The sequence below is a fragment of the Chiloscyllium plagiosum genome, unplaced genomic scaffold (genome assembly GCF_037043375.1).
Source record: "Chiloscyllium plagiosum isolate Xiang-an unplaced genomic scaffold, Cpla_swu_hap1 HiC_scaffold_9, whole genome shotgun sequence".
NCBI classification, from domain to species: Eukaryota; Metazoa; Chordata; class Chondrichthyes; order Orectolobiformes; family Hemiscylliidae; genus Chiloscyllium; species Chiloscyllium plagiosum.
In genome coordinates, this window is record NW_028270147.1 from 6,041,829 (window position 1) to 6,066,412 (window position 24,584).

General features: G+C 45.3%; 1 protein-coding gene across 1 annotated transcript in view; it reads left to right on the plus strand.

Moving 5' to 3' along the window:
• The window catches only part of LOC122554110 (vitellogenin-like), a 106,611-nt gene that overhangs the window by 48,795 nt on the left and 33,232 nt on the right, over positions 1-24,584 (plus strand). Inside the window, exons 18-21 of the mRNA XM_043698608.2 lie at positions 6,634-6,718; positions 6,878-7,063; positions 10,838-10,970; positions 19,508-19,727. Coding sequence (XP_043554543.2) covers positions 6,634-6,718; positions 6,878-7,063; positions 10,838-10,970; positions 19,508-19,727 — 624 coding nt within the window. The remainder of the gene's footprint in view (positions 1-6,633; positions 6,719-6,877; positions 7,064-10,837; positions 10,971-19,507; positions 19,728-24,584) is intronic.

A 24,584-nucleotide genomic window follows, 5' to 3' on the forward strand; every position in this document is an offset into this window, starting at 1 on the left:
TGGTCACAATTTAAGAATAAGGGGTGAACCATTCAGGACTGAGATGAGGAAGAATTTCTTCACTCAGAGAGTTGTGAACCTGTGGAATTGTCTCCCACAGGAAGATGTTGGGGGCCAGTTCATTAGATATATTCTAGCGGAAGCTGGACATGCCCTTGTGGCTAAAGGGTTCAAAGAGTATGGGCGAGGGCAAGAATGGGATATTGAGATTGCATGATCAGCCATGATTGTATTGAATGGTGGAGCAGGCTTGAAGGGCTGAACAGCCTACTCCTGCACCGATTTTCTATGTTTCTGAAGTGTTTTGACGGTGTGCATTCAGCTTAATCTTTCTGGGCAAGTAGACAACTCACCAATCGCTCCACAGTGGCGTTGAAGCTGTATTACTGGCCTAGTAATCCATTGGGCTCATTGTAGAGGTGATGGCCTAGTGGTATTATCATTGAGCTGTTAATGCAGAAACTCAGTTGAAGACTTGCATTTGAATCCTGCCATGGCAACTGATGGAATGTAAATCCAATTTTTAAAAAAATCTGGTATTAAGTCTTGTGAGTGACTGGCCTTGACATCAAGGCAGTTCAAGTGTGGAATGGTGAAGCACTGGGAAAATTGAAGCCACTGGGTTTCACCTGGATATATCTCCACCAGCTGAAATCATACTTAGCACAAAGAATAATGGGTCTGATTGTTGGAGATGAATCACTCAGTGGTTAGCACTGCTGCCTCATAGCCCCAGGGACCTGGGTTCAATTCCATCCTCGGGTGACTGCGTGGAGTTTGCACATTCTCCCCATATCTGCATGGGTTTGCTCTGGTTTCCTCCCACAGTCCAAAGATGTGCAGGTTGTGTGAATTGGCCATGCTAAATTGTCCATAGTGTTCAGGGATGTGAGGTTAGGTGTATTAGTCAGGGGAAATGTAGAGTAATAGGGTAGGGGAATGGGTCTGGGTGGGATACTCTTCAGAGGGTTGGTTTAGATTTGTTGGGCCGAAGGGTCTGTTTCCACACTGTACAGATTCTATGATCTCTTAAGGGTAAAATGCTTTTCCCACTACCTACAGCTGTTGTTTTTAAACTCAATCATCGGATATGGGTATCATTGGCTAGACCATCATTTATCGCCTATCCCAAGTCAACCACATTGTTGTGGGTCTGGAGTCACAAGTAGACCACAGTGAGTAAAGATGGCAGTTTCCTTCCCTGAAGAGCATTAGTAAACCAGTTATGATCTCCCCCAGCAACAATTATCATTAGACTCTTAATTCCAGAATTTCTTTTAAATTGAATTCAATTTCCACCATCTGCTACAGTGGGATTTGAACCCAGATCCATAGAACATTACTTAGGTCTCTAGATTAATAGCCTAGTGATGACACCATGACACCATCACATGCCACATTATAATGAATGCTGTCATCACCAACCTATTTCTGAGGATGCAATACATTCATTGATGATGATGATGCGATGTTAAGTACCATTCACAACCCCTCAGGTACTGAGGCACTACGTATCTGCACACAGCAAGATCTGGGAAATGTCCAAGCTTTGGTTGATAAATAACAAGTAACATTTGCCTCACACAATTGCCAGACAATGATTACCTACAACAACATTAAAATTAAAATTCTAACAGGACTCAACAGGGTAAACACAGGAAGGATATACCTGATGACAAGGAAGTACACAAACAGAAGTTACAGCTTAAGGATAGGGGTAGGCCATTTTGGACTGAAATGAGGAGAAATCTCCTCACCCAAAGAATGCAGGCGCCTGTGGAATTCTCCACCACAGAATGTGGTCGAGGCCAAAACATTGAATGCTTTCAAGAAAGAGGATTGATGACGGCAGAGTGGTAGATGTGGTCTATATGGACTTCAGTAAGGTCTTCGACAAGGCTCCCCATGGGACACCTAGTTAGCAAGGTTAGATTTCATGGAATATAGGGAGAATATAGGCGGCACGGTGGTACAGTGGTTAGCACTGCTGCCTCACAGCACCAGAGACCCGGGTTCAATTCCTGCCTCAGGCAACTGTCTGTGTGGAGTTTGCGCGTTCTCCCTGTGTCTGTGTGGGTTTCCCCCCACAGTCCAAAGGTGTGTAGGTTAGGTGAATTTTGGATTAGTGGTGCTGGAAGAGTGCAGCATCTGAGGAGCAGCAAAATCGACATTTCGGGCAAAAGCTGAAGCCAAACACCAACTCGAGTACACCTCTTCCTACTGCCCCCTCGACCATGACCCCATCACCAAATCATCATCTCCCAGACCATACAGAAACTCATCACCTCAGGAGATCTCCCACCCACAGCTTCCAACCTCATAGTCCGGGAACCCCGCACTGACCAGTTCTACCTCCTTCCCAAGATCCACAGGCCTGACCACCCTGGCTGACCCATTGCCTCAGCATGCTCCTGCCCCACTGAACTCATCTCTACCTACCTCGACACTGTCCTGTCCCCCCTAGTCCAGGAACTCCCCACATACGTTCGAGACACCACCCACGCCCTCCACCACCTCCAAGACTTCCATTTCCCTGGCCCCCAACGCCTCATCTTCACCATGGATATCCAATCCCTCTATACCTCCATCCGCCATGACCAGGGCCTCCAAGCCCTCTGTTTCTTCCTCCCCCAACGTCCCCAACAGTACCCTTCCACCGACACTCTCATTCGCTTGGCCAAACTGGTCCTCACCCTTAACAATTTCTCCTTTGAATCCTCCCACTTCCTCCAGACCAAAGGGGTAGCCATGGGCACACATATGGGCCCCAGCTATGCCTGTCTCTTTGTTGGCTACATAGAACAGTCCATCTTCCATAATTACACCGACACCACTCCCCACCTCTTCCTCCGCTACATTGATGACTGCATTGGCGCCACCTCGTGCTCCCGCGAGGAGGTTGAGCAAGTCATCAACTTCACCAACACATTCCATCCTGACCTTAAATTTACCTGGACTATCTCTTACACCTCCCTCCCCTTCCTGGACCTCTCCATCTCCATTAATGACGACCGACTTGACACTGACATTTTTTACAAACCCACCGACTCCCACAGCTACCTGGATTACACCTCTTCCCACTCTACCTCTTGCAAAAATGCCATCCCGTATTCCCAATTCCTTCGCCTCCGCCGTATCTGCTCCCAGGAGGACCAGTTCCACCACAGAACATACCAGATGGCCTCCTTCTTTAGAGACCGCAATTTCCCTTCCGACATGGTTAAAGATGCCCTCCAATGCATCTCGTCCACATCCCGCACCTCCACCCTCAGACTCCATCCCTCCAACCGTAACAAGGACAGAACGCCCCTGGTGCTCACCTTCCACCCTACCAACCTTCGCATAAACCAAATCATCCGCCGACATTTCTGCCACCTCCAAAACAGACCCCACCACCAGGGATATATTTCCCTCCCCACTCCTTTCCGCCTTCCACAAACACCATTCCCTCCATGACTACCTGGTCAGTTCCACGCCCCCCTACGACCCACCCTCCCATCCTGACATCTTCCCCTGCCACCACAGGAACTGCAAAACCTGCACCCACACCTCCTCCCTCACCTCCATCCAGGGCCCTAAAGGAGCCTTCCACATCCATCAAAGTTTTACCTGCACATCCACTAATATCTTTTATTGCATCCGTTGCTCCCGATGCGATCTCCTCTATATTGGGGAGACTTGACGCCTCCTAGCAGAGCGCTTTAGGGAACATCTCCGGGACACCCGCGCCAATCAACCACACCGCCCCGTGGCCCAACATTTCAACTCCCCCTCCCACTCTGCCGAGGACATGGAGGTTCTGGGCCTCCTTCACCAGTGCACCCTCACCGCCAGACGCCTGGAGGAAGAATGCCTCATCTTCCGCCTTGGAACACTTCAACCCCAGGGCATCAATGTGGACTTCAACAGTTTCCTCATTTCCCTTTCCCCCACCTTACCCTAGTTCCAAACTTCCAGCTCAGCACTGTCCCCATGACTTGTCCTACCTGCCTATCTTCTTGTCCACTCCACCCTCCTCCCTGACCTATCATCTTCATCCCCTCCCCCACTCACCTATTGTACTCCATGCTACTTTCTCCCCACCCCCACCCTCCTCTAGCTTATCTCTCCACGCTTCAGGCTCCCTGCCTTTACTCCTGATGAAGGGCTTTTGCCCGAAACGTTGATTTTGCTGCTCCTCGGATGCTGCCTGAACTGCTGTGCTCTTCCAGCACCACTAATCCAAAATCTGGTTTCCAGCATCTGCATTCATTGTTTTTACCTAGGTTAGGTGAATTGGCCATGCTAAAATTGCCTGTAGTGATAGGTGAAGGGGTAAATGTAGGGGAATGGGTCTGGGTGGGTTGCTCTTCGGAGGGTCGGTGTGGACTTGTTGGGCCGAAGAGCCTGTTTCCACACTGTAAGTAATCTAAAAAAAACTGGCCATTTGGATACAGAACTGGCTCAAAGGTAGAAGACTGAGGGTGGTGGTGGAGGGTTGTTTTTCAGACTGGAGGCCTGTGACCTGTGGACTGCTACAAGGATTGGTGCTGGGCCTTCTACTTTTCCTCATTTACATAAATGATTTGGATGTGAGCATAAGAGGTATAGTTAGCAAGTTTGTAGATGATACCAAAATTGGAGGTGTAGTGGACAGCGAAGAAGGTTACCTCAGATTATAATGGGATCTTGTTTAGATGGGCCAATGGGCTGAGAAGTGGCAGATGGAGTTTAATTTAGATAAATCTGAGGTGCTGCATTTTGGGAAAGCAAACCTTAGCAGGACTAATACACTTAATGGGAAGGTCCTGAGGAGAGTTGCTGAACCAAAGGACTTTGGAGTGCAGGTTCATAGCTCCTTGAATGTGGAGCCGCAGGTAGATAGGATTGTGAAGAAGGTGTTTGGTATGCTTTCCTTTATTGGTCAGAGTATTGAGTACAGGAGTTGGGAGGTCATGTTGCAGCTGTACAGGATGTTAGTTAGGCCACTGTTGGAATATTGCGTGCAATTCTGGTCTCCTTCCTATTAGAAAGATGTTGTGAAACTTGAAATGGTTCAGAAAAGATTTACAAGCATGTTGCCAGGGTTGGAGGATTTGAGCTGTAGGGAGAGGTTGACTAGGCTAGGGCTGTTTTCCCTGCAGCGTCGAAGGCTGAGGGGTGAACTTACAGAGGTTTATAAACTCATGGGGGACCATGGATAGGCTAAATTGACAAAGTCTCTTCCCTGGGGTGAGCGAGTCCAGAACTAGAGGGCATAGGTTTAGGGTGAGAGGGGAAAGATATAAAAGAGACCTGAGAGGCAACGTTTTCATGCAGAAGGTGGTACATGTATGGAATGAACTGGCAGAGGAAGTGGTGGAAGCTAGTACCACTGTAACATTTAAAAGGCATCTGGATGTGAATATGAATAGGAAGGGTTTGGAGGGATATGGGTCTGGTACTGGTAGGTGGGATTAGACTGCGTTGAGATATCTAGTCAGCATGGACGAGTTGGACCAAAGGGTCTGTTTTCGTACTTTACATCTCTATGACTCTATGACTCTAAGGAGTTGGATATTGTTCTTAGGACTAAAGAGATCAAAGGGTAAGAAAGAAAATGCAGGAATAGGAGATTGAGTTGGATGATCAGTCAGGATCGTATTGAATGGTAGAACAGCCTCAAAGGGCTGAATGGCCTATTCCTGCTCCTATTTTCTCTGTCACTATTTAATAAGAGAAGAGTTTAATTCTATACTCTTAACAGTCAACATCATTATCATTGCTGAATCTCACACCACCAATATTTTTTGGATGCTGGAAGGGGGAAGATTGTCCTTGGACAGAAAGCTAACTGGACCAGGCATATGAATACTGAGTGAAAACAGGTCAGAGACTGGGAAGTCTACAGTGAGTAACCAACCTCTTAACTCTCTGAATTGGCAAGGTGGCTTAATGGTTAGTGCTGCTGCCTTACAAGTACCAGGGACCTGGGTTCAATCTCAGCCTCAGGCAACTGTATGTTTGGTGTTTGCACGTGATCCCTGTCTCTGTGTGGATTCCCCTCCAGGTGCTCTGGTTTCCTTCCACAGTCCAAAGATGTGCAGGTTTGGTTGATTGTCCATGGGAAATTGTCCCATAATGTGCAGATTAGCCATGGTAACTGCAGGATTATTGGTACAGGATAGGTGTCTGGTGGGATGCTCTGTGGAGGGTTGGTGCAGTACTCAATGGGTGAAATGAACTCTTTCTGCACTGTAGGGTTTCTATGATTCTCCAATATCTATCTACAAAGTGCAAGTCAGGAAAGTAATGGAATATCCTCCAATTATTGCAAGTTGCCACAGGCTCAGAATACCATAGACACATCTCTCATTAGGCAGAGAGGCGCACAATTGGTGGTGAGTTTATTCCAAAAATCAGCACAGTTCAGGTTGAGAAGATGGGGTCTTCGTGGTGACTGGGAAACGTACCCTCCCTAGCTGGCTGAGCTAACCAACTCCAACGTGATGATCCTGTTCAATGGTGAAGCCAGCTTGAGGGGACAACTGACCTCTCCCACCTTTGTTTTCTTATATTCTAAAGGATGTGATTTGTTTTAAATAGAAACATGAGTGAAATCACGAGCAAACAATGTAATTATGACTGACATTTCTCACTCCCTTTCTCAAACAGTTGATGCGCGTATCCCTTCCTCCATCTCATCCTTTTCTCAATTGCTCAATGCTGATATTCAGCTGAACGTCCAGCTGAACCCAAGGTAGGCTTTTCAAACCTTCTCTCCAAGGTGATCTTAGATTTCAAAGCTTTAACATTATGCATTTTACTTTAAGAATTATTATTCACCAAAGTGATCTTATACCTTATAGCCATTGTTTCCAGCGCTGGTCCAATTTACTGTTTCTCTGTTTGCTCTCAGTGTGGCTGTACATAGTAAAGCCATCATGGGAATAAATACTCCCTTCATCCAGTCTGGTTTAGAACTTGATGCAAAACTCCATTCCGCGTTTTCTGTGGACGTAACAGTGAATGTGAACATAAAAGAAAGAAATTTGAAAATTGACACTGCAGCAGTTGAACAAGAAAATGAAATCATGTCTTTCAGGTAATGAATGCTGCATTTATTTTTCTCTAATTATCTTCCATTCCTCCGCTAGGGAGGGAAGTTGTGTCTCAACTGAGGATGCAGAGGGAGATTTGTGTTGCTATACAACAGCTAGAAGCTCTAGGGTGAAGGGTGTGGAGCTAGAAGCCCTAAGGTGAGGGGTGCACAGCTAGAAGCCCTAGGGTGAAGGGTGTACAGCTAGAAGCCCTAGGGTGAGGGGTGTACAGCTAGAAGCCCTAGGGTGAAGGGTGCACAGGTCAATTAATTTTAAAATCTCATCCATCTTTCCAATTCCTCTATGATCTCACTCCCTACTATCTCTAACCTCTTCCAAACCACCACCTTCAGAGATCTCTGTGCTCGTCCAACTCCTGTTGCTCTCCCATTGGTGGATTTGCCTGCAGCTATTGAGGTCCTAACTTCTGGAATTCCCTCCCTTGGGCAGAATTTAATGCCCTCCCCTCATAGCGAATTTGAAGGTGAATGGGGCATTATCTGGTCTCAAGGATTTTGGGTGGGGACCCTGCTGTGCTCTTGTCTAACGTCTATGGTGATTAGCCTGAGGCACACCTGCCCATCCTGATGCTGAGTGAGACACTCAGATGGGCACACGATGACCACGATCGCCCTGCTGCTATCCACCCAGCAGAAAGCTGGAAACATGGACCCCATTGGGGTTGCAAGTGGGCGTCCAGTGCAAATCTTCTTTTGGAAGGTGCCAACATTGTAACGGTGCAGTGGCACCTGGTGGCCAACCTCTCTGACCCTTTTTTCCAATCCTCCATCTCTCTGTCCAGGGGTCTGCCCCCGTGAATCCCTCTCCTGCCATCACTCACCTGTGCTGGGGTTCCTATGTGACCCTGAGCCTCAAGTGGGTGCATTACTGGCAGCAGCCACCACTCCCCTGCTGGCGCTGCTGAGCAATGAAGAACTGCTGGCCACCAGTTGGTCAACAGAAACCAAAAGAGAAAATGCTGGAAAATCTCAGCAGGTCTGGCAGCATCTGCAAGGAGAGAAAAGAGCTGACGTTTCGAGTCTAACTGACCCTTTGTCAAAACTTTGACAAAGGGTCAGTTACACTCGAAACGTCAGCTCTTTTCTCTCCTTACAGATGCTGCCAGACCTGCTGAGATTTTCCAGCATTTTCTCTTTTGGTTTCAGATTCCAGCATCTGCAGTAATTTGCTTTTATCCAGTTGGTCAACAGATCTTGGTAAAGGGACAGGCATCCAACCCCTTAATGTTCTTGATATACAAATCACTGGACGTCCCAAAAAAGGAGAGTGAACAGTGGAACTCTTGCTGGGTCATCAGGGGGTGAGACCATCGTCACTTTCAATAAATTCCACCCTTTATGTGTCCTTATTTCTGTTGTTACATTAAAATGACCCAGTAGGGTCCTTGCCAAGTTTAATTATGTTATTATGAAGCGGGATTGCTTTCTTGAAAAGGGGAAGGCTATGACAAGATTTGATAGATGTGACTTGACTATGATTGCTAGCATAAAACTTTTAAGAAATCATATGAGACCCTTGGACTGATAAGCAAAAGCATGCAGAGTTCACATAATATGTTAAAAAGTCATAAATCAATGGCTAAGACCCAATTGATGTGTTATGGCCAGTTGTGAGTGACACATTGCAGAAAAAGTATTAGACTGTTAGAGAAAGCACAAAGGGATGGCCCAGGGTGAACCAGTTTAGTTAGCTGAAGAGACTGGATAAGTAGTGATTATTCTCCTTAGTATAAAGGAGATGATTTGATCAGAGGTTCAAGGGAATTGTAGTTACACGGAGAGATTGGAGAGATTGGGGTTGTTTTCTTGGATCAGAAAAGGCTGAGGGTTGACATGATTGAGGCATACAAAACTGTAAGGGATACACACAGAGTAGACAGGAGGAACCTGTTTCCCTTGGGAGAGAGTTCAAAAACCAGGGGGTCATCGATTCAAACTAAATGGCAGAAGAATTATAGGGGACGTAAGGAAAAATATTTTTATGTAGAGGGTAGTGGGTGCCTGGAGTTTACAACCTGAGTTGATAGTGGAGGCAGAGACATTAAACTCTCTTTAAAAAACATGATCTGCACCTTAAGTGCTGCAGACTGCAGGGCTATGGGCCATGTGTTGAAAGGGCATGTGTGTGTTACTGGGTCAGCATGGACAAGATTGTCCGAATGGCCCCTTTTGTGCTGTGTCATTTCAATGGTTCTATAGTTCGAAGTCAGGAAAGGTTCAATTTAATAAATATGGAGAAATTGATTGTAGTTGTACTGGGGTCAGTAGCCAGAGGATAGGGGGTTAACATGACAGGCAAAAGACCCATGGATAATACAGGGAAGCCTCAAATGTTTACAAAGCCATTCGTTCAGATCCAGAAGGCATTGCCGGAAAGGGCGGTAGAAGCAAACTCAATCATAACTTTCAAAAAGTAGGAGTTGGATAGATACTGGATGGGTAAACATTACAGGAAAGAGCAGGGGAGTGGAGCTAATTGGAGAACTGTTTTAAAGAGCCAAAATAAGCACAAAGTCAAAGAGATGTACAGCACAGAAACAGACCCTGCAGTCCAACTTGTCCATGCCAACCAGGTATCTAAATCAGGAGAAAGTGAGGACTACAGATGCTGGAGATCAGAGCTAAAAAGTGTGTTGCTGGAAAAGCGCAGCAGGTCAGGCAGCATCAAAGGAGCAGGAGAATTGACATTTTGGGCATAAGCCCTTCTTCAGGAACCCTTTTCCAGCAACACATTTTTCAGCTCAGGTATCCTAAATTAACCTAGTGCCATTTGCCAGCATTCGGCCCATATCTCTCTAACTACATATACCCATCCAGATGCCTTTTAATGTTATAATTGTACCAGCCTCCATCACTTCCTCTGGAACTTCACTTCATATACACATCACCCTCTGCATAAGAAAGTTGCCCCTTATGTCTCTTTTAAATCTTACCCCTCTCACCTTAAACCTATGCCCTCTGGTTTTGCCCTCTCCTACCCTGGCGAAAAGACCCTGTCTATGTATCCTATCCATGTGCCTCATGATAAACCTCTATAAGGTCACCCCTCAGCCTCCAATGCTCCAGGGAAAACAGCCCCAGCCTGTTCAGCCTCTGTCTAAAGCTCAAACCCTCCAAAACTGGCAACGTCCTTGTAAATCCTTTTCTGACCATGGATGAAAAGATATCCTCTATACTTTATCATTTAGTGATTCTATTGTTGCTGTGATGATGGCCTAGACTACGGTATTATGACGAGACAATTGCTTCAGAGACCCATGATTTGGAGATGCCAGTGTTGGACTGGGGTGGGCAAAGTTAAAAATCGCACAACACAAGGTTATAGTCCAACAGGTTTATTTGGAAGCACTGCCTCTGATTAATCACTTGATGAAGGAGCAGCACTCCGAAAGCTAGTTCTTCCAAATAAACCGGTTGGACTATAACCTGGTGTTCAGTGATTTTCAACTTCAGAGACCCAGGTCATATTCCAGGATCAGGGGGTTTGAATCCTATTATGACAAATGATGGATCCAGTAAAAATCTAGAATTAAGAGTCTATTATCTTGAAGCTATTGTTGATCGTCACGAAAAATCAACCTGTTTCATTAATATTCTGAAAGGAAGGACACTGCTATGACTCCAGACCCCAGTAATGTGGTTGATTCTTAACTGTTCTCTGTACAATTAGGGATGAGCAATAAATGCTGACCTAGTCAGTGAAGTCCATGTCCTGTGATGAATTAAAAAAAACTGATCAATGCCCTAATTGACTCACAGATCAGAAGTATTTGCTGTTTCAAGAAACATTGAGAATTTGTCTGCGGCAAAATCAGTGCCGATTTTACCTGAAGCAGAAGAGCCAAGCATCACAAATCAAAGATTCAAGGCAACGTGGAGCAATCCAACAGATGTAAGTTTTGTTTTACATCCAGTAATGTGAAGCAAACGTGAAGGTAGGTGTCTACTACTGTTGACATCCTCAGAACGGGGGCACGGTGGCACAGTGGTTAGCACTGCTGCCTCACAGCGCCAGAGACCCGGGTTCATATTCCAACCTCAGGTGACTGTGTGGAGTTTGCACATTCTCCCTGTGTCTGCGTGGGTTTCCTCTGGGTGCTCCGGTTTCCTCCCACAGTCCAAAAAAAATGTGTAAGTCAGGTGAATTGGCCATGCTAAATTGCCCATAGTGTTAGGCGCAGGGGTAAATGTAGGGGAATGGGTCTGGGTAGGTTGCGCTTCAGCGGGTCGGTATGGACTTGTTGGGCCGAAGGGCCTGTTTCCATGCTGTAAGTAATCTAATCTAAACTGTGTCATGCAAGGAACCTCTTCAGAAAAAAAAGAATAAAATAGTAATTTATTGTCACCTGTACTTTAAAAAAGAAATACAGTGAAAATTGTTTAAGTCGCCATATGTCATTTTCACAGCAAATTATATATATTAAATATATCAGACTATAAAAGACTGCAGATGCTGAGGAGTACATTTTTAGCCTTCCAGAATGATTTCTGTGAGGTAGGAATATGATAAAACAATTTGAATCTAGCAACGTAAATATGGTTATAACACCATTATGTTATTGTGTTTGACTAATTGCAGACACGTGTGATATCTTTCAGCAGCAAACATCGATGGTTAAGAAATGCTCATGATCCATGCAGGATTTTCATCACATACATTTTCTTTGCTGATTCTTTGTGACATGCGCAATGTTATTAGATTAGATTACATTACATTACATTACAGTGTGGAAACAGGCCCTTCGGCCCAACAAATCCACACCGCCCCGCCGAAGCGCAACCCACCCATACCCCTACATTTACCCCTTACCTAACACTACGGGCAATTTAGCATGGCCAATTCACCTGACCTGCACATCTTTGGACTGTGGGAGGAAACCGGAGCACCCGGAGTAAACCCACACAGACACGGGGAGAATGTGCAAACTCCACACAGTCAGTCGCCTGAGGCGGGAATTGAACCCGGGTCTCTGGCGCTGTGAGGCAGCAGTGCTAACCACTGTGCCACCGTGCCGCCCATGGATGATGTTTCCCCACCATGACACAATCACTGTAAAGTACCCTTTTTGCAAGCTTGCTTGTAACACTGGCCAGTTGTTCCCCCACTCTCAGCTCAAGACTGAGTCATTATCTTATTTCACAACATAGGAACACAAATACCTCAGTGGGTTGGGCAGCAGTTTTATGATGTAAAGTAACGCCATCAGCATAGGTTCAATTCCTGCACCAGCTGAGGTTACAACGAAAGGTCCCACCTTCGCGATCTCTCCCCTGTCCTGAAGCGTGCTGACCCTCAGTTGTCTCCGTCTAATGAGACAGTGGTCCTCTGGGAATATTGCATCCTTACCTTTGGGGTCTCTGTTAGTGTTAGGGTCCCTACCTCTGGGCCTGAAGATCTGGATTCAGGTCCCACCTGCTCCAGAAGGGTGCCATTAAATCTGTAATGTGCATGTTTACAGCAAGAATTGAACTCCTAATTTGGTGAGCCAGTAGAGACATGATGGTCTAAAAGGCCTCTTGCTGAATCAGACATCCTGCAACCTCAATGGGGACTGAAAGCTGAACACAGGTTGCCGATGCAATACTGAAGTTTAATTCAACCAAGGAGTGAACGACTTCAATCGGTTTCATTATTTACTTAGATATTGCACTAGTCCACAAGTCAATTATCATCCTATGAAATTAAACCAGATCCAAACCCTCCAAGGGTGTTATTAATTTGCTGGAGTGTCTCTTCAGCAACAAGAAATATGGAACAAAGATAGAGTCATAGAGCTTTAAAGCATGGAAATGCGCCCATCTGTCTAACTCCTCCACACCAACCAGATATTTTAAATTCCCATTTGCCAGCATTTGGCCCATATCCCTCAAAACCTTTCCTATTCATGTGCCCGGCCAGATGCCTTTTAAATGCTGTAATAGCACCAGCATCCACTAGTTCCTCTGGCAGCTCATTCTATGCACACACCACCCTTTGTGTGAAAAAGTTGGTCCTTAGGTCCCTTTTAAATTTTTCCCCTCTCATCTTAAACGAAAGCCTTCTAGTTTTGGACTCCCTGGGTAAAATACCTTGATTGTCCAGGCCCCTCCTCAGCCTCCACCACTCCAGGGAAAACAGCCCCAGCCTATTCTGCCTCTCTCTGTAGCTCCAACCCTGGCAACATCCTTGTAGATATTTTCTGAACCCTTTCAAGTTTCACAACATCCTTCCTATAGCAAGGAGGCCAGAATTAAATGCAGTATTCCAAAAGTGGCCTAACCAATGCCCTGTACAGCCACATGACCTCCTATCGCCTACTTGCAGAGCACTTCAGAGAACATCTCCGACTTGCTGTAAACATTTGAAAGTTGATTACCAGCAAACTCCATTGGCTGGGATTGAACAATATGATCAGGCTTTGATCAACTCATGGCTGAGTGCCAGAGAACTTTCTGGAAATGGAGGACATTTTCTGATAAGTTAGCAGAGCAAAGGGATTTTCTCAAGAAAAGCCTTCCAGACCAAGTTAGATGAAAAAAAGTAAATGTGACAATGAATTATGTTTTTTATTGAGTATTGCTACTGAAAGGATTAAGAATGCTTAGTTTAATTAAAGTGTGAGTCAGTTCCCTGCCCTTTGTCTGTCACAGAAGGTAAAATACCTAAGCGAAAGGTTTGAGTAATCCTTTTCAGGCAACACCTCACTGGTAACAGCAGTTTTGCTACAGATCTGGGAACATTTTGTATGAATTGAGGGTTTTTGCCTTCATTGTCAAACTGGGAAGTGAATTCCAATCCCCACCACCTTCTGGTGAAAAAGCTTCTTTTCACATTCCTTCTAAACTTTCCATTAATCACCTGACATTTGTGATTCCACTCCCCCCACCCTCTGCCACCACCCTGGTAATTTACCTCCCTTCTAGAGGAAACAGGTCTTCCCTGTTCACTCTCTGTAGACCTTTCATTATTTTATACATCACAGTTAGGACGTCCCTGAGCCTCCTCTGTTCTGAAGAACAAAGCCCGTGCTTCCTCATTGCCGCAATTTTCAAGTCCTGAAAATATTTTTACCAATAGCAGAGTGGCTTAATGGTTTGCACTACTGCCTCACAGCTCCATGGACCTGGGTTTGATTCTAGCTTCGGGTGACTGTCTGTGTGGAGTTTGCACATTCTCCCCGTGTCTGTGCGGGTTTCCTCCTGTTTCCTCCCAAAGTCCAAAAATGTGCAGGTTAGGGTGGATTGGCCATGCTAAATTGCCCACAGTGTGCAGGCGAAGTGGGATATCCATGGGGCATGCAGGGTTACAGGGGTAGGGGATGGATATGGATAGATTCAATGGGCCAATGGACCTGCTTCTACACTGTAGGGATTCTACAGTTCTATGAATCCGCTTTGCCTGCTCTTCGGTGCACTTACGCCCTTCCTATGATATACTGAATAGAACTGAGGAAGAAAATTCCATTTGGGACCTCAGCAATATTCCAAATGCTGCCTTTACAATTTTATGGACCTGTCCTGCCAAGGACCTGTGGACATGCACTCCAAGGTCTGGACCTATATTGTCAGGAGCTCAGAAGAATGAGAGTTGATGTCATTCAATCATATTCAATGAATGCAGGGAATGACAGAGTCGATGCAGGAAGGGTTTCTCCTGTCGCTGAAGGGGAAACCAACACACACAGGCTCGAGGTTAAGGTGAAGCCATTTAGTACTGAGATGAGGAGGAATTTCTTCACTTGGTGAGTGATGGATCTTTGGAATTTTCTGCTGCAGAGGAATGTGAAAGCCCTAGATATTAAAAACATCAAAGCATACAGGATAGTGCATGAGAATTACCCTGAAGCAGAAGATCAGTTATGATATTATAGACAATAGACAATAGACAATAGGTGCAGGAGTAGGCCATTCAGCCCTTCGAGCCTGCACCGCCATTCAATATAATCATGGCTGATCATTCCTAATCAGTGTCTTGTTCCTGCCTTATCTCCATAACCCATGATTCCACTATCTTTGAGAGCTCTATCCAACTCCTTCTTAAATGAATCCAGAGAGTGGGCCTCCACTGCCCTCTGGGGCAGAGCATTCCACACAGCCACCACTCTCTGGGTGAAGAAGTTTCTCCTGAGCTCTGTCCTAAATGGTCTACCCCGTATTTTTAAGCTGTGTCCTCTGGTTCGGCACTCACCCATCAGTGGAAATATGTTTCCTACTGCCAGAGTGTCCAATCCTTTCATAATCTTATACGTCTCAATCAGATCCCCTCTCAATCTTCGAAATTCAAGGGTATACAAGCCCAGTCGCTTCAGTCTTTCAGTGTAAGGTAATCCTGCCATTCCAGGAATTGGCCTTGTGAACCTACGCTGCACTCCCTCAATAGCCAGAATGTCTTTTCTCAAATTTGGAGACCAGAACTGCACACAGTACTCCAGGTGTGGTCTCACCAGGGCCCTGTACAGCTGCAGAAGCACCTCTTTGCTTCTATACTCAATTCCTCTTGTTATGAAGGCTAGCATGCTATTAGCCTTCTTCACTACCTGCTGTACCTGCATGCTTGCCTTCATTGACTGGTGTACAAGAACACCCAGATCTCTCTGTACTGCCCCTTTCCATAAATTGATTCCATTGAGGTAGTAGTCTGCCTTCCTGTTCTTGCTACCAAAGTGGATAACCATACATTTATCCACATTAAACTGCATCTGCCATGCATCTGCCCACTCACCTAACTTGTCCAGGTTACCCTGTAATCTCCTAACATCCTCATCACTTTTCACCCTGCCACCCAGCTTTGTATCATCAGCAAATTTGCTAATGTTATTGCTGATACCATCTTCTATATCATTAACATATATTGTAAAAAGCTGTGGTCCCAGCACGGATCCCTGCGGTACCCCACTGGTCACTTCCTGCCATTCCGAAATGGAGCCGTTTATCACTACCCTTTGTTTCCTATTAGCCAACCAATTTTCAATCCAATCTAGTACTTTGCCCCCAATACCATGCACCCTAATTTTACTCACTAATCTCCTGTGTGGGACTTTATCAAAAGCTTTCTGAAAGTCCAGGTACACTACATCTACTGGATTTCCCTCGTCCAACTTCATAGTTACATCCTCAAAAAATTCAAGAAGATTAGTCAAGCATGATTTCCCCTTCATAAATCCATGCTGACTCTGTCCAATCCTGTTACTACTATCCAGATATGAAGTAATTTCATCCTTTATAATAGACTCCAGCATCTTTCCCACCACTGAGGTGGGACTAACTGGTCTATAATTACCTGCTTTCTCTCGCCCACCTTTCTTAAAAAGTGGTATAACATTAGCCACCCTCCAATCCTCAGGAACCAACCCCGAATCTATTGAACTCTGGAAAATAATCACCAACGCATCCACGATTTCCCGAGCCACCTCCTTCAGTACCCTGGGATGCAGACCATCAGGCCCCGGAGACTTATCAGCCTTCAGACCTAATTGCTTCTCCAACACCAAATCCTGGCAAATATAAATTCCCTTAAGTTCAGGTCCTTCAGCCACTGTTACCTCAGGGAGATTGCTTGTGTCTTCCCAAGTGAACACAGATCTGAAGTACCCATTTAATTCCTCTGCCATTTCTTTGTTCCTAGTAATATGTTCCCCTGTTTCTGTCTTCAAGGGCCCAATTTTTGTTCTAACCATTTTTTTGCCTTGCACATACCTAAAAAAGCTTTTACTATTCTCCTTAATATTCTTGGCCAGTTTACCTTCGTACCTCATTTTTCCTCTGCGTATTTCCTTCTTAGTAATCCTCTGTTGCTCTTTAAAAGCTTCCCAGTCCTCAGTTTTCCCACTTATCTTAGCTATGTTATACTTTTTCTCTTTTAACTTTATATGTTTCTTTATTTCCCTCATCAGCCACGGCCGCCCATGCCTCCTCCTGGGATCTTTCTTCCTTTTAGGAATGAACTGATCCTGCAACTTCTGCATTATACACAGAAAATTCTGCCATTGTTCCTCCACGGTCATCCCTGCTAAGGTATTGCACCATTGAACTTTGGCCAGCTCCTCCCTCGTAGCTCCATAATTCCCTTTATTCAACAGAAGTACTGTCACTTCCGACTGTACCCTCTCCCTCTCAAATTGCAGATTGAAGCTTATTGTATTATGGTCACTACTTCCCAATGGCTCCTTCACTTCGAGGTCTCTGACCAATTCTGGTTCGTTACACAATACCAGATCCAGAATTGCCTTCTCCCTGGTCGGCTCCAGCACCAGCTGCTCTAAGAATCCATCTCTGAGGCACTCCACAAAGTCTCTTTCTTGTGGCCCAATACCATCCTGATTCTCCCAGTCTACCTGCATGTTAAAATCCCCCATAACAACTGTAGTGACATCTTTGTGACAGGCCAATTTCAGCTCCTGATTTAACTTACATCCGACATCCAGACTACTGTTTGGGGACCTGTAGATGACTCCCAAGAGGGTCTTTTTACCCTTGGTATTTCGAAGCTCTATCCACACTGACTCTACATCTCCTGACTCTAGGTCCCCCTGCGCAAGGGACTGAATATCATCCCTTACTAACAAGGCCACCCCACCCCCTCTGCCCGTCAGTCTGTCCTTACGATAACACGTGTATCCTTGAATATTCATTTCCCAGGCCCTGTCCACTTGAAGCCACGTCTCAGTTATCCCCACAATATCGTATCTGCCAATTTCCAAAAGAGCCTCAAGCTCATCCATCTTATGTCTAATGCTTCGTGCATTCATGTATAGTATTTTTAATTTGTTACTGCTCTCACCCTTCCCATCAACCCTTATTTCACTCAACCTTACAGCATGATGCCTTTCCGAGTTTTCTGCCTCATTAATACAGTTGTCTTTCTTGACTTCTCTTGTTCTAACTTTCCCTTCAATTTTCTGTTTAAACATCCAGCTTGTCCCCTCCCCCCCGCTACTTAGTTTAAATCTAGCGTGTTGCAGTAGAAAACCTGCCTGCCAGAATGCTGGTCCCTAACCTATTAAGGTGCAAGCCGTCTCTCTTGTAGAATTTATGTTTACCACAAAATATACCCCAGTGATCCAAGAACTTAAATCCTTTGCTTCCTGCACCAGTTCCCCAACCACATGTTCAAGTCCATTATCTCCCTGTTTTTGGCCACACTAGCCCGAGGAACTGGAAGCAAACCGGAGATAACCACCTTGGACGTCCTGCTTTTCAGCCTTCTTCCTAGTTCTCCGAAGTCTCGCTGTAGTATGTTCCTCCTCTTCTTACCGACATCCTTTGTGCCGACATGTACCACCACCTCTGGCTCTTCACCCTCACCCTTGAGGATTTCCTGCACTCTGTCCGCGATGTCTTTCACTCTAGCACCAGGAAGGCAACACACCATCCTTAAATCCCGTCTTCTGCCACAAAAACCCCGGTCAGTTCCTCTCACGATGGAGTCCCCTATTACCACGGCTCTGTGCGATGTCCGACTCTTCCGCTCTGCCTCTGCGGCAACTTTAGATTGACAAACTTGGCCGCCTTGCGAACTGGCAGTGTCATCAGTCTCCGCTTCCAAAAGCTTCAACTTGTTCCTGACAGGTACTTCTCCCGGGGTCTCTTGCACCGGTCTCCTCTCTGCCTTCCTCATCATTTGCTCTCTTCTGCTCTCTTCTGGCATGATTGGTGTAATAACATCGCTGAAGGTCTTGTCCAGAAAGATCTCGTTCTCTCGGATGAGCCTAAGGTCTTCGAGTTCTTTCATCAGCGCTGCAATATGCTCAGTCAATAGCTGAATGTGCACACATTTTCCACACATATACGAGCCAGACACACCAGAGTCGTTGACCTCCCACATCAAGCACGTAGCACACTGAACCAGCTGGGCAGTCATGTCTTCACCCTCTTCAACTGTGGCGTAATCACTTCACTCAACCTCCTTGTCAAAGAGTCCTGAGCTGAAGCCTCACTCTTCGATATAAACTTCCTTAGACCCTCTTTTTGTGGCACGTCTGTGGACTCTTAATTAAGGTTAGAGGAGGAGGGAGGGAGGGAGACCCTACTTTGTAGGACCTGGGGTTTAGAACACACCCACTCTAATAGTAATCACTTACCTTCCCGACCGGCTTTGCGCTCCGTCTGAATTTCCGCCCAGCGCCCGCCGCTCTCTGTGGACTACTGATGGCCTGAATGACTTCCTCCTATTCCTTATGGTCTTAATTGCCTATTCCTGATCCTATGGTTCTTATCTTGTTACTGGTTGATGGACACAAATAAAGAAACTACTGTATTAGTACAATAACTTCTCCTGACTTTCGGATTTAGCAAGTATGTTCCATAGTCAATGAAATACCTTGGAATGGAGTCACTGTCTCAATGAAGTGCTTTTATTTGCAAATGTCAAATGTAAAATCATGAGGCAACTCAATTAAACTTATGCATGCTCACAAACAAATTGTTCCTTGTTTGTTTCCTTCTCCACAGTTAGAGGTTTGTTCAGGAATTATAGCTGATGAAGATGAGTGTCACGATCAAACACACCGACGAGCCCCAAGGCCCTCAGTGAGCAACACTTGTGCGAGAATGACAACATTTGGCTTTGATGTGTGTCTGGACGCAAAGTCAGCTAGTGCTGTTTACATCCGTCATGGTCCGCTGTACAGGCTGATGGGAGAGCACAAAGCCAGAATTGTAATCAGACCAGGTACAGACTTAATAGACTGTAAGTAATAGGAACAGGAGTAGGCTATTTGGCCCATCAAGCCTGTTCACAGGATCATCATACTCTGGCAGTCGCATGTCCACTTTCCTGCCTTCTTCTCATAACCATCATTGCCTGACTGATCAAACACAAAGAACACAGGAACAGGCCTTTCAGCCCACAATGTTATGCTGAACATGATGCCAAATTAAGCTAGTCCCTTCTGCCCTGTCCTTGCTCCATATCCCTCCATTCCTTGTATATTCATGAGATTATCTAAAAGTCTCTTAAACACTCCTATTGTATCTGCCTCCGCCACCACCCCAGGCAGCACATTCCACACTCCTACCACTCTCTGTGTAAAGAAAAACCTGCCCCTCACATCTCCTTTGAACTTTCCACCCTCACCTTAAATGTATGCCACTTGATTTATACAGTTTAACTCTGACCATCAACCTTACTTTTGGTGTCTTATAATTTTATAAACTTCTATCAAGTCTTGCCTCAGCCTTTGCTGTTCCGTAAGACCATAAGACATAGGAGTGGAAGTATGGCCACTCGGCCCATCGAGTCCACTCTGCCATTTAATCATGGCTGATGGGCATTTCAACACCACTTACCTGCACTCTCCCCGTAGCTCTCGCGAGATCAAGAATTTATCAATCTCTGCCTTGAAGACATTTAATGTCCTGGCCTCCACTGCGCTCCATGGCAATTAATTCCACAGGCCCACCACTCTCTGGCTGAAGAGATGTCTCCTCATTTCCATTCTAAATTGGCCCCCTCTAATTATAAGGCTGTGCCCATGGGTCCAAGTCTTCCCTCCAAACAGAAACAAATTCCTAGTGTCCACCCTTTCTAAACCATGCACTAACTTGTAAATTTCTATTAGATTTCCCCTCAATCTTCTAAACTCTAATGAATACAATCCCAAGATCATTTGTTAGACTTACCATTCCAGGGACCGTCCGTGTGAATTTCCGCTGGACCCACTCCAGTGCTAGTATGTCCTTCCTGAGGTGTGGGGCCCAAAATTGGACACAGCACTCCAACTGGGGCCTAACTAGAACTTTATAAAGTCTCAGTAGCACATCGCTACTTTTATATTCCAACCCTCGAGATAAATTACACCATTACATTTGCTTTCTTAACCACGCACTCAACCTTCAAGTCAACCTTTAGAGAATCGTGGACTAGCACTCCCAGATCCTTTTGTACTTTGGCATTAAGAATTTTCTCACTGTTTAGAAAATAGTCCATGCCTGTATTCTTTTTTCCAAAGTGCAAGACCTCGCATTTGCTCTCATTGAATTTCATCAGCCATTTCTTGGACCACTCTCCTAAACTGTCTAAATCTTTCAGCAGCCTCCCCAGCTCCTCAGAACTAACTGCCTGTTCACCTAACTTTGTATCATCAGCGAACTTTGCCAGAATGTCCCAGTCCCCACATCCAGATCATTTATATATGAAGAGAACAGCTGGGGCTCCAACACTGAACCCTGCGGGACCCCACTTGCCATTCAAAACAAGTACCTTTTACCCAACTCTCTGCTTTCTGTCAGACGTCCAATCCGTAATCCATGCCAATGGCTCACCTCGAACACCATGGGGCCTCCCTGTACTCAGCAGCCTCTTGTGAGGCACCTTATCAAAGGCCTTTTGGAAGCCTAGATAGATAACATCCACTGGAATCCCTGGCCTAACCTACATATTATCTCTTCAAAGCGTTCTAACAGGTTTGTCAGGCACAATCTCCCCTTACTAAATCCGACCCTGCACTTCCAAAATTTAGAAATCTCATCCTTAACAATGGATTCTAGAATTTTACCTACATTCGAGGTTAGGCTAATTGGCCCATAATTTTGTCTTGATCCTTTCTAGAACAAGGGGGTCACAACAGCGATTTTCCAATCATCTGGGTCTTTCCCTGACTCCAGTGATTTTTGAAAGATTACAACCAACCCCTCCGCTATTTCCTCAGCCATCTCCCTCAGAACTCTAGGATGTAACCCATCAGGGCCAGGAGATTTATCAATTTTTAGACTTGTTAGCTTTTCTCGCATTTTCTCTTTTGTAATGCCACCATACTCAACTCTGCCCACTGACTCTCCTTAATTGTTGGAATATTACTCATGTCTTCCACTGTGAAGACTGACGCAAAGTATTGATTAAGTTCTTCAGCTATTTCCTTATCTCCCATCACTAGCCTTCCTGCATCAATTTGGAAGAGCCCAATTTCTACTTTTGCCTCTCGTTTGTTTCAAATGTATTGAAAGAAACTTTTACTTATATGAATAGATGCAGAGACAATAGGGTAGTGGTGATGGGAGATTTTAATTTTCCCAACATTGACTGGGATACACTTAGCGTCAGAGGTCTGGATGGGGTAGGATTTGTAAGAAGCGTCTAGGAGAGTTTTCTAGAGCAGTATGTCAATAATCTGACGAGGGAAGGGGCCATATTAGACCTGGTACTGGGGAACGAGCCAGGACAGGTGGTAGAAGTTGCGGTGGGGGATTTCTTTGGGAACAGTGACCACAATTCTGCAAGTTTTAGAATACTCGTAGATAAAGAAGAGAGTGGTCCTAAGGGAAGAGTACTAAACTGGGCCAAGGCCAATTATATCAAAATTAGGCAGGAGCTGGGAAGTGTGGATTGGATACTGCTGTTTGAAGGGAAGTCCTCATTTGATATGTGGGAGGCTTTCAAAGGTAGGTTAAAGATAGAGCAGGATAGGCATGTCCCGTTGAAGGCAAAGGATAGGAAGGGCAAGATTCGTGAACCGTGGATGACAGGAGACATTGTACGACTAGCCAAGAGGAAAAGGGAAGCGGACATAAGGTCTAGGCAGCTAAGAACATTTTCCTGGAGGAAAATCGGAAGAGTAGGACAAGTCTTAAACAAGGAATCAAGCGGGCTAAAAGGAGTCATGAAATAGCTTTAGCGAGCAGAATTAAGGAAAATCCCAAATCATTTTATTCTTATGTAAGAAGCAAGTGGGTAACTAGAGAAAGGATTGGTCCACTAAAGGATAATGAAGGAAAGCTGTGTGTCGAACCTGAGAGAATGGGTGAGATTCTGAATGATTACTTTGCATTAGTGTTCACTGGAGAGAGGAACATGATGAATCTTGAGATTAGAGATAGAAGTTTGATTAGTCTGGATCACGTTGGCATAAGTAAGGAAGATGTGCTGGGTATTCTAGAGGTTATTAAAGTGGAAAAATCCCCAGGACCACTGGGATCTATCCCAGGTTGCTGAGGGAGGCGAGAGAGGAAATAGCTGGGGCCCTGACGGAAATCTTTGTGGCATCCTTAAATACAGGTGAGGTGCCAAAGGACTGGAATGTTGCTCATGTTGTCCCCCTGTACAAGACGGGTAGTAGGGATATTCCAGGTAACTACAGACCATTGAGCCTGACGTCAGTGGTGGGGAAGTTGCTGGAGAGGGTACTGAGAGAAAGGATCTATTTATATTTGGAAAGGAATGAGTTTATCAATGATGGGCAACATGGTTTTGTGCGGGGGAGATAGTGCCTTACCAACTTGATAGAGTTCTTCGAGGAAGTGACCAAGTTGTTAGATGAAGGAAGGGCTGTTGATGCCATATACATGGACTTTAGTAAGGCTTTTGATAACGTTCCTCATTGAAGACTAATGGAGAAAGTTAAGTCGCATGGTGTGCAGGGTGTTCTAGCAGGTGGATAAAGAACTGGTTGAGCAACAGGAGACAGAGAGTAGTAGTTGAAGGGAGTTTCTCAAAATGGAGAAAAATGACCAGTGGTGTTCCACAGGGGTCAGTGCTCAGGCCACTGTTGTTGGTGATATACATAACTGATCTGGAAGAGAGCACTGTTGGTATGATCAGCAAGTTTACAGATGACACAAAGATTGGTGGAGTGGCAGAAAGCATAAGGGACTGTCAGAGAATACAGGAGGGCATACATAGACTGGAGAGTTGGGCGGAAAATTAGCAGATGGCTTTCAATCCAGACAAATGTGAGGTGATGCATTTAGGCAAGTCTAATTCTAGAGTAGATTATACAATGAATGGAAGAGTTTTTGGAAAAGTTGATGGGAAGAGAGATCTGGGAGAGAAGGTTCATTGTACCCTGAAGGTTGCTGCACAGGTGGATAGAGTGGTCAAGAAGGCATATAGTATGCTTGTCTTCATTGGACGAGGTATTGAGTATAAGAGCTGGCAAGTCATGTTAAAATTGGACAAGATGTTGGTTCAGCCACATTTAGAATACTGTGTACAGTTCTGGTCACCACATTACCAATAGGAGGTGGACGCTTTGGAGAGGGTGCAGAGAAGGATTACGAGGATGTTGCCTGGTATGGAAGGTGCTAGCTATGAAGAGAGGTTGAGTAGGTTAGGATTATTTTCACTAGAAAAAAGGAGATTGAGGGGGGACCTGATTGAGGTTTAAAAATCATGAAGGATATAGACAGGGTGGATAGAGACAAGCTTTTTCCCAGGGTGAAGGATTCAATGAGAGATCATACTTACAAAGTGAGAGGTGGAAAGTTTAAGGGGGATACACGTGGTAAGTACTTCACACAGAGGGTGGTGGGCATCTGGAACGTGTTGCCAGCAGAGGTGGTAGAGGCAGGCACGGTAGATGCATTTAAGATACGTCTGGACAGATGCATGAGTAGGTGGGGAACAGAGGGATATAGATGCTTAGGAATTGGGCAACAGGTTTAGACAGTACATTTGGATCGGCTCAGGTTTGGAGGGCTGAAGGGCCAGTTTCTGAGCTGTAAATTTTCTTCGTTCTTTGTTCTATAATTTTTAATATTACTGGCTAGCTTACCTTCATATTTGATCGTCTCCTTCCTTATTTCTCTCTTTGTT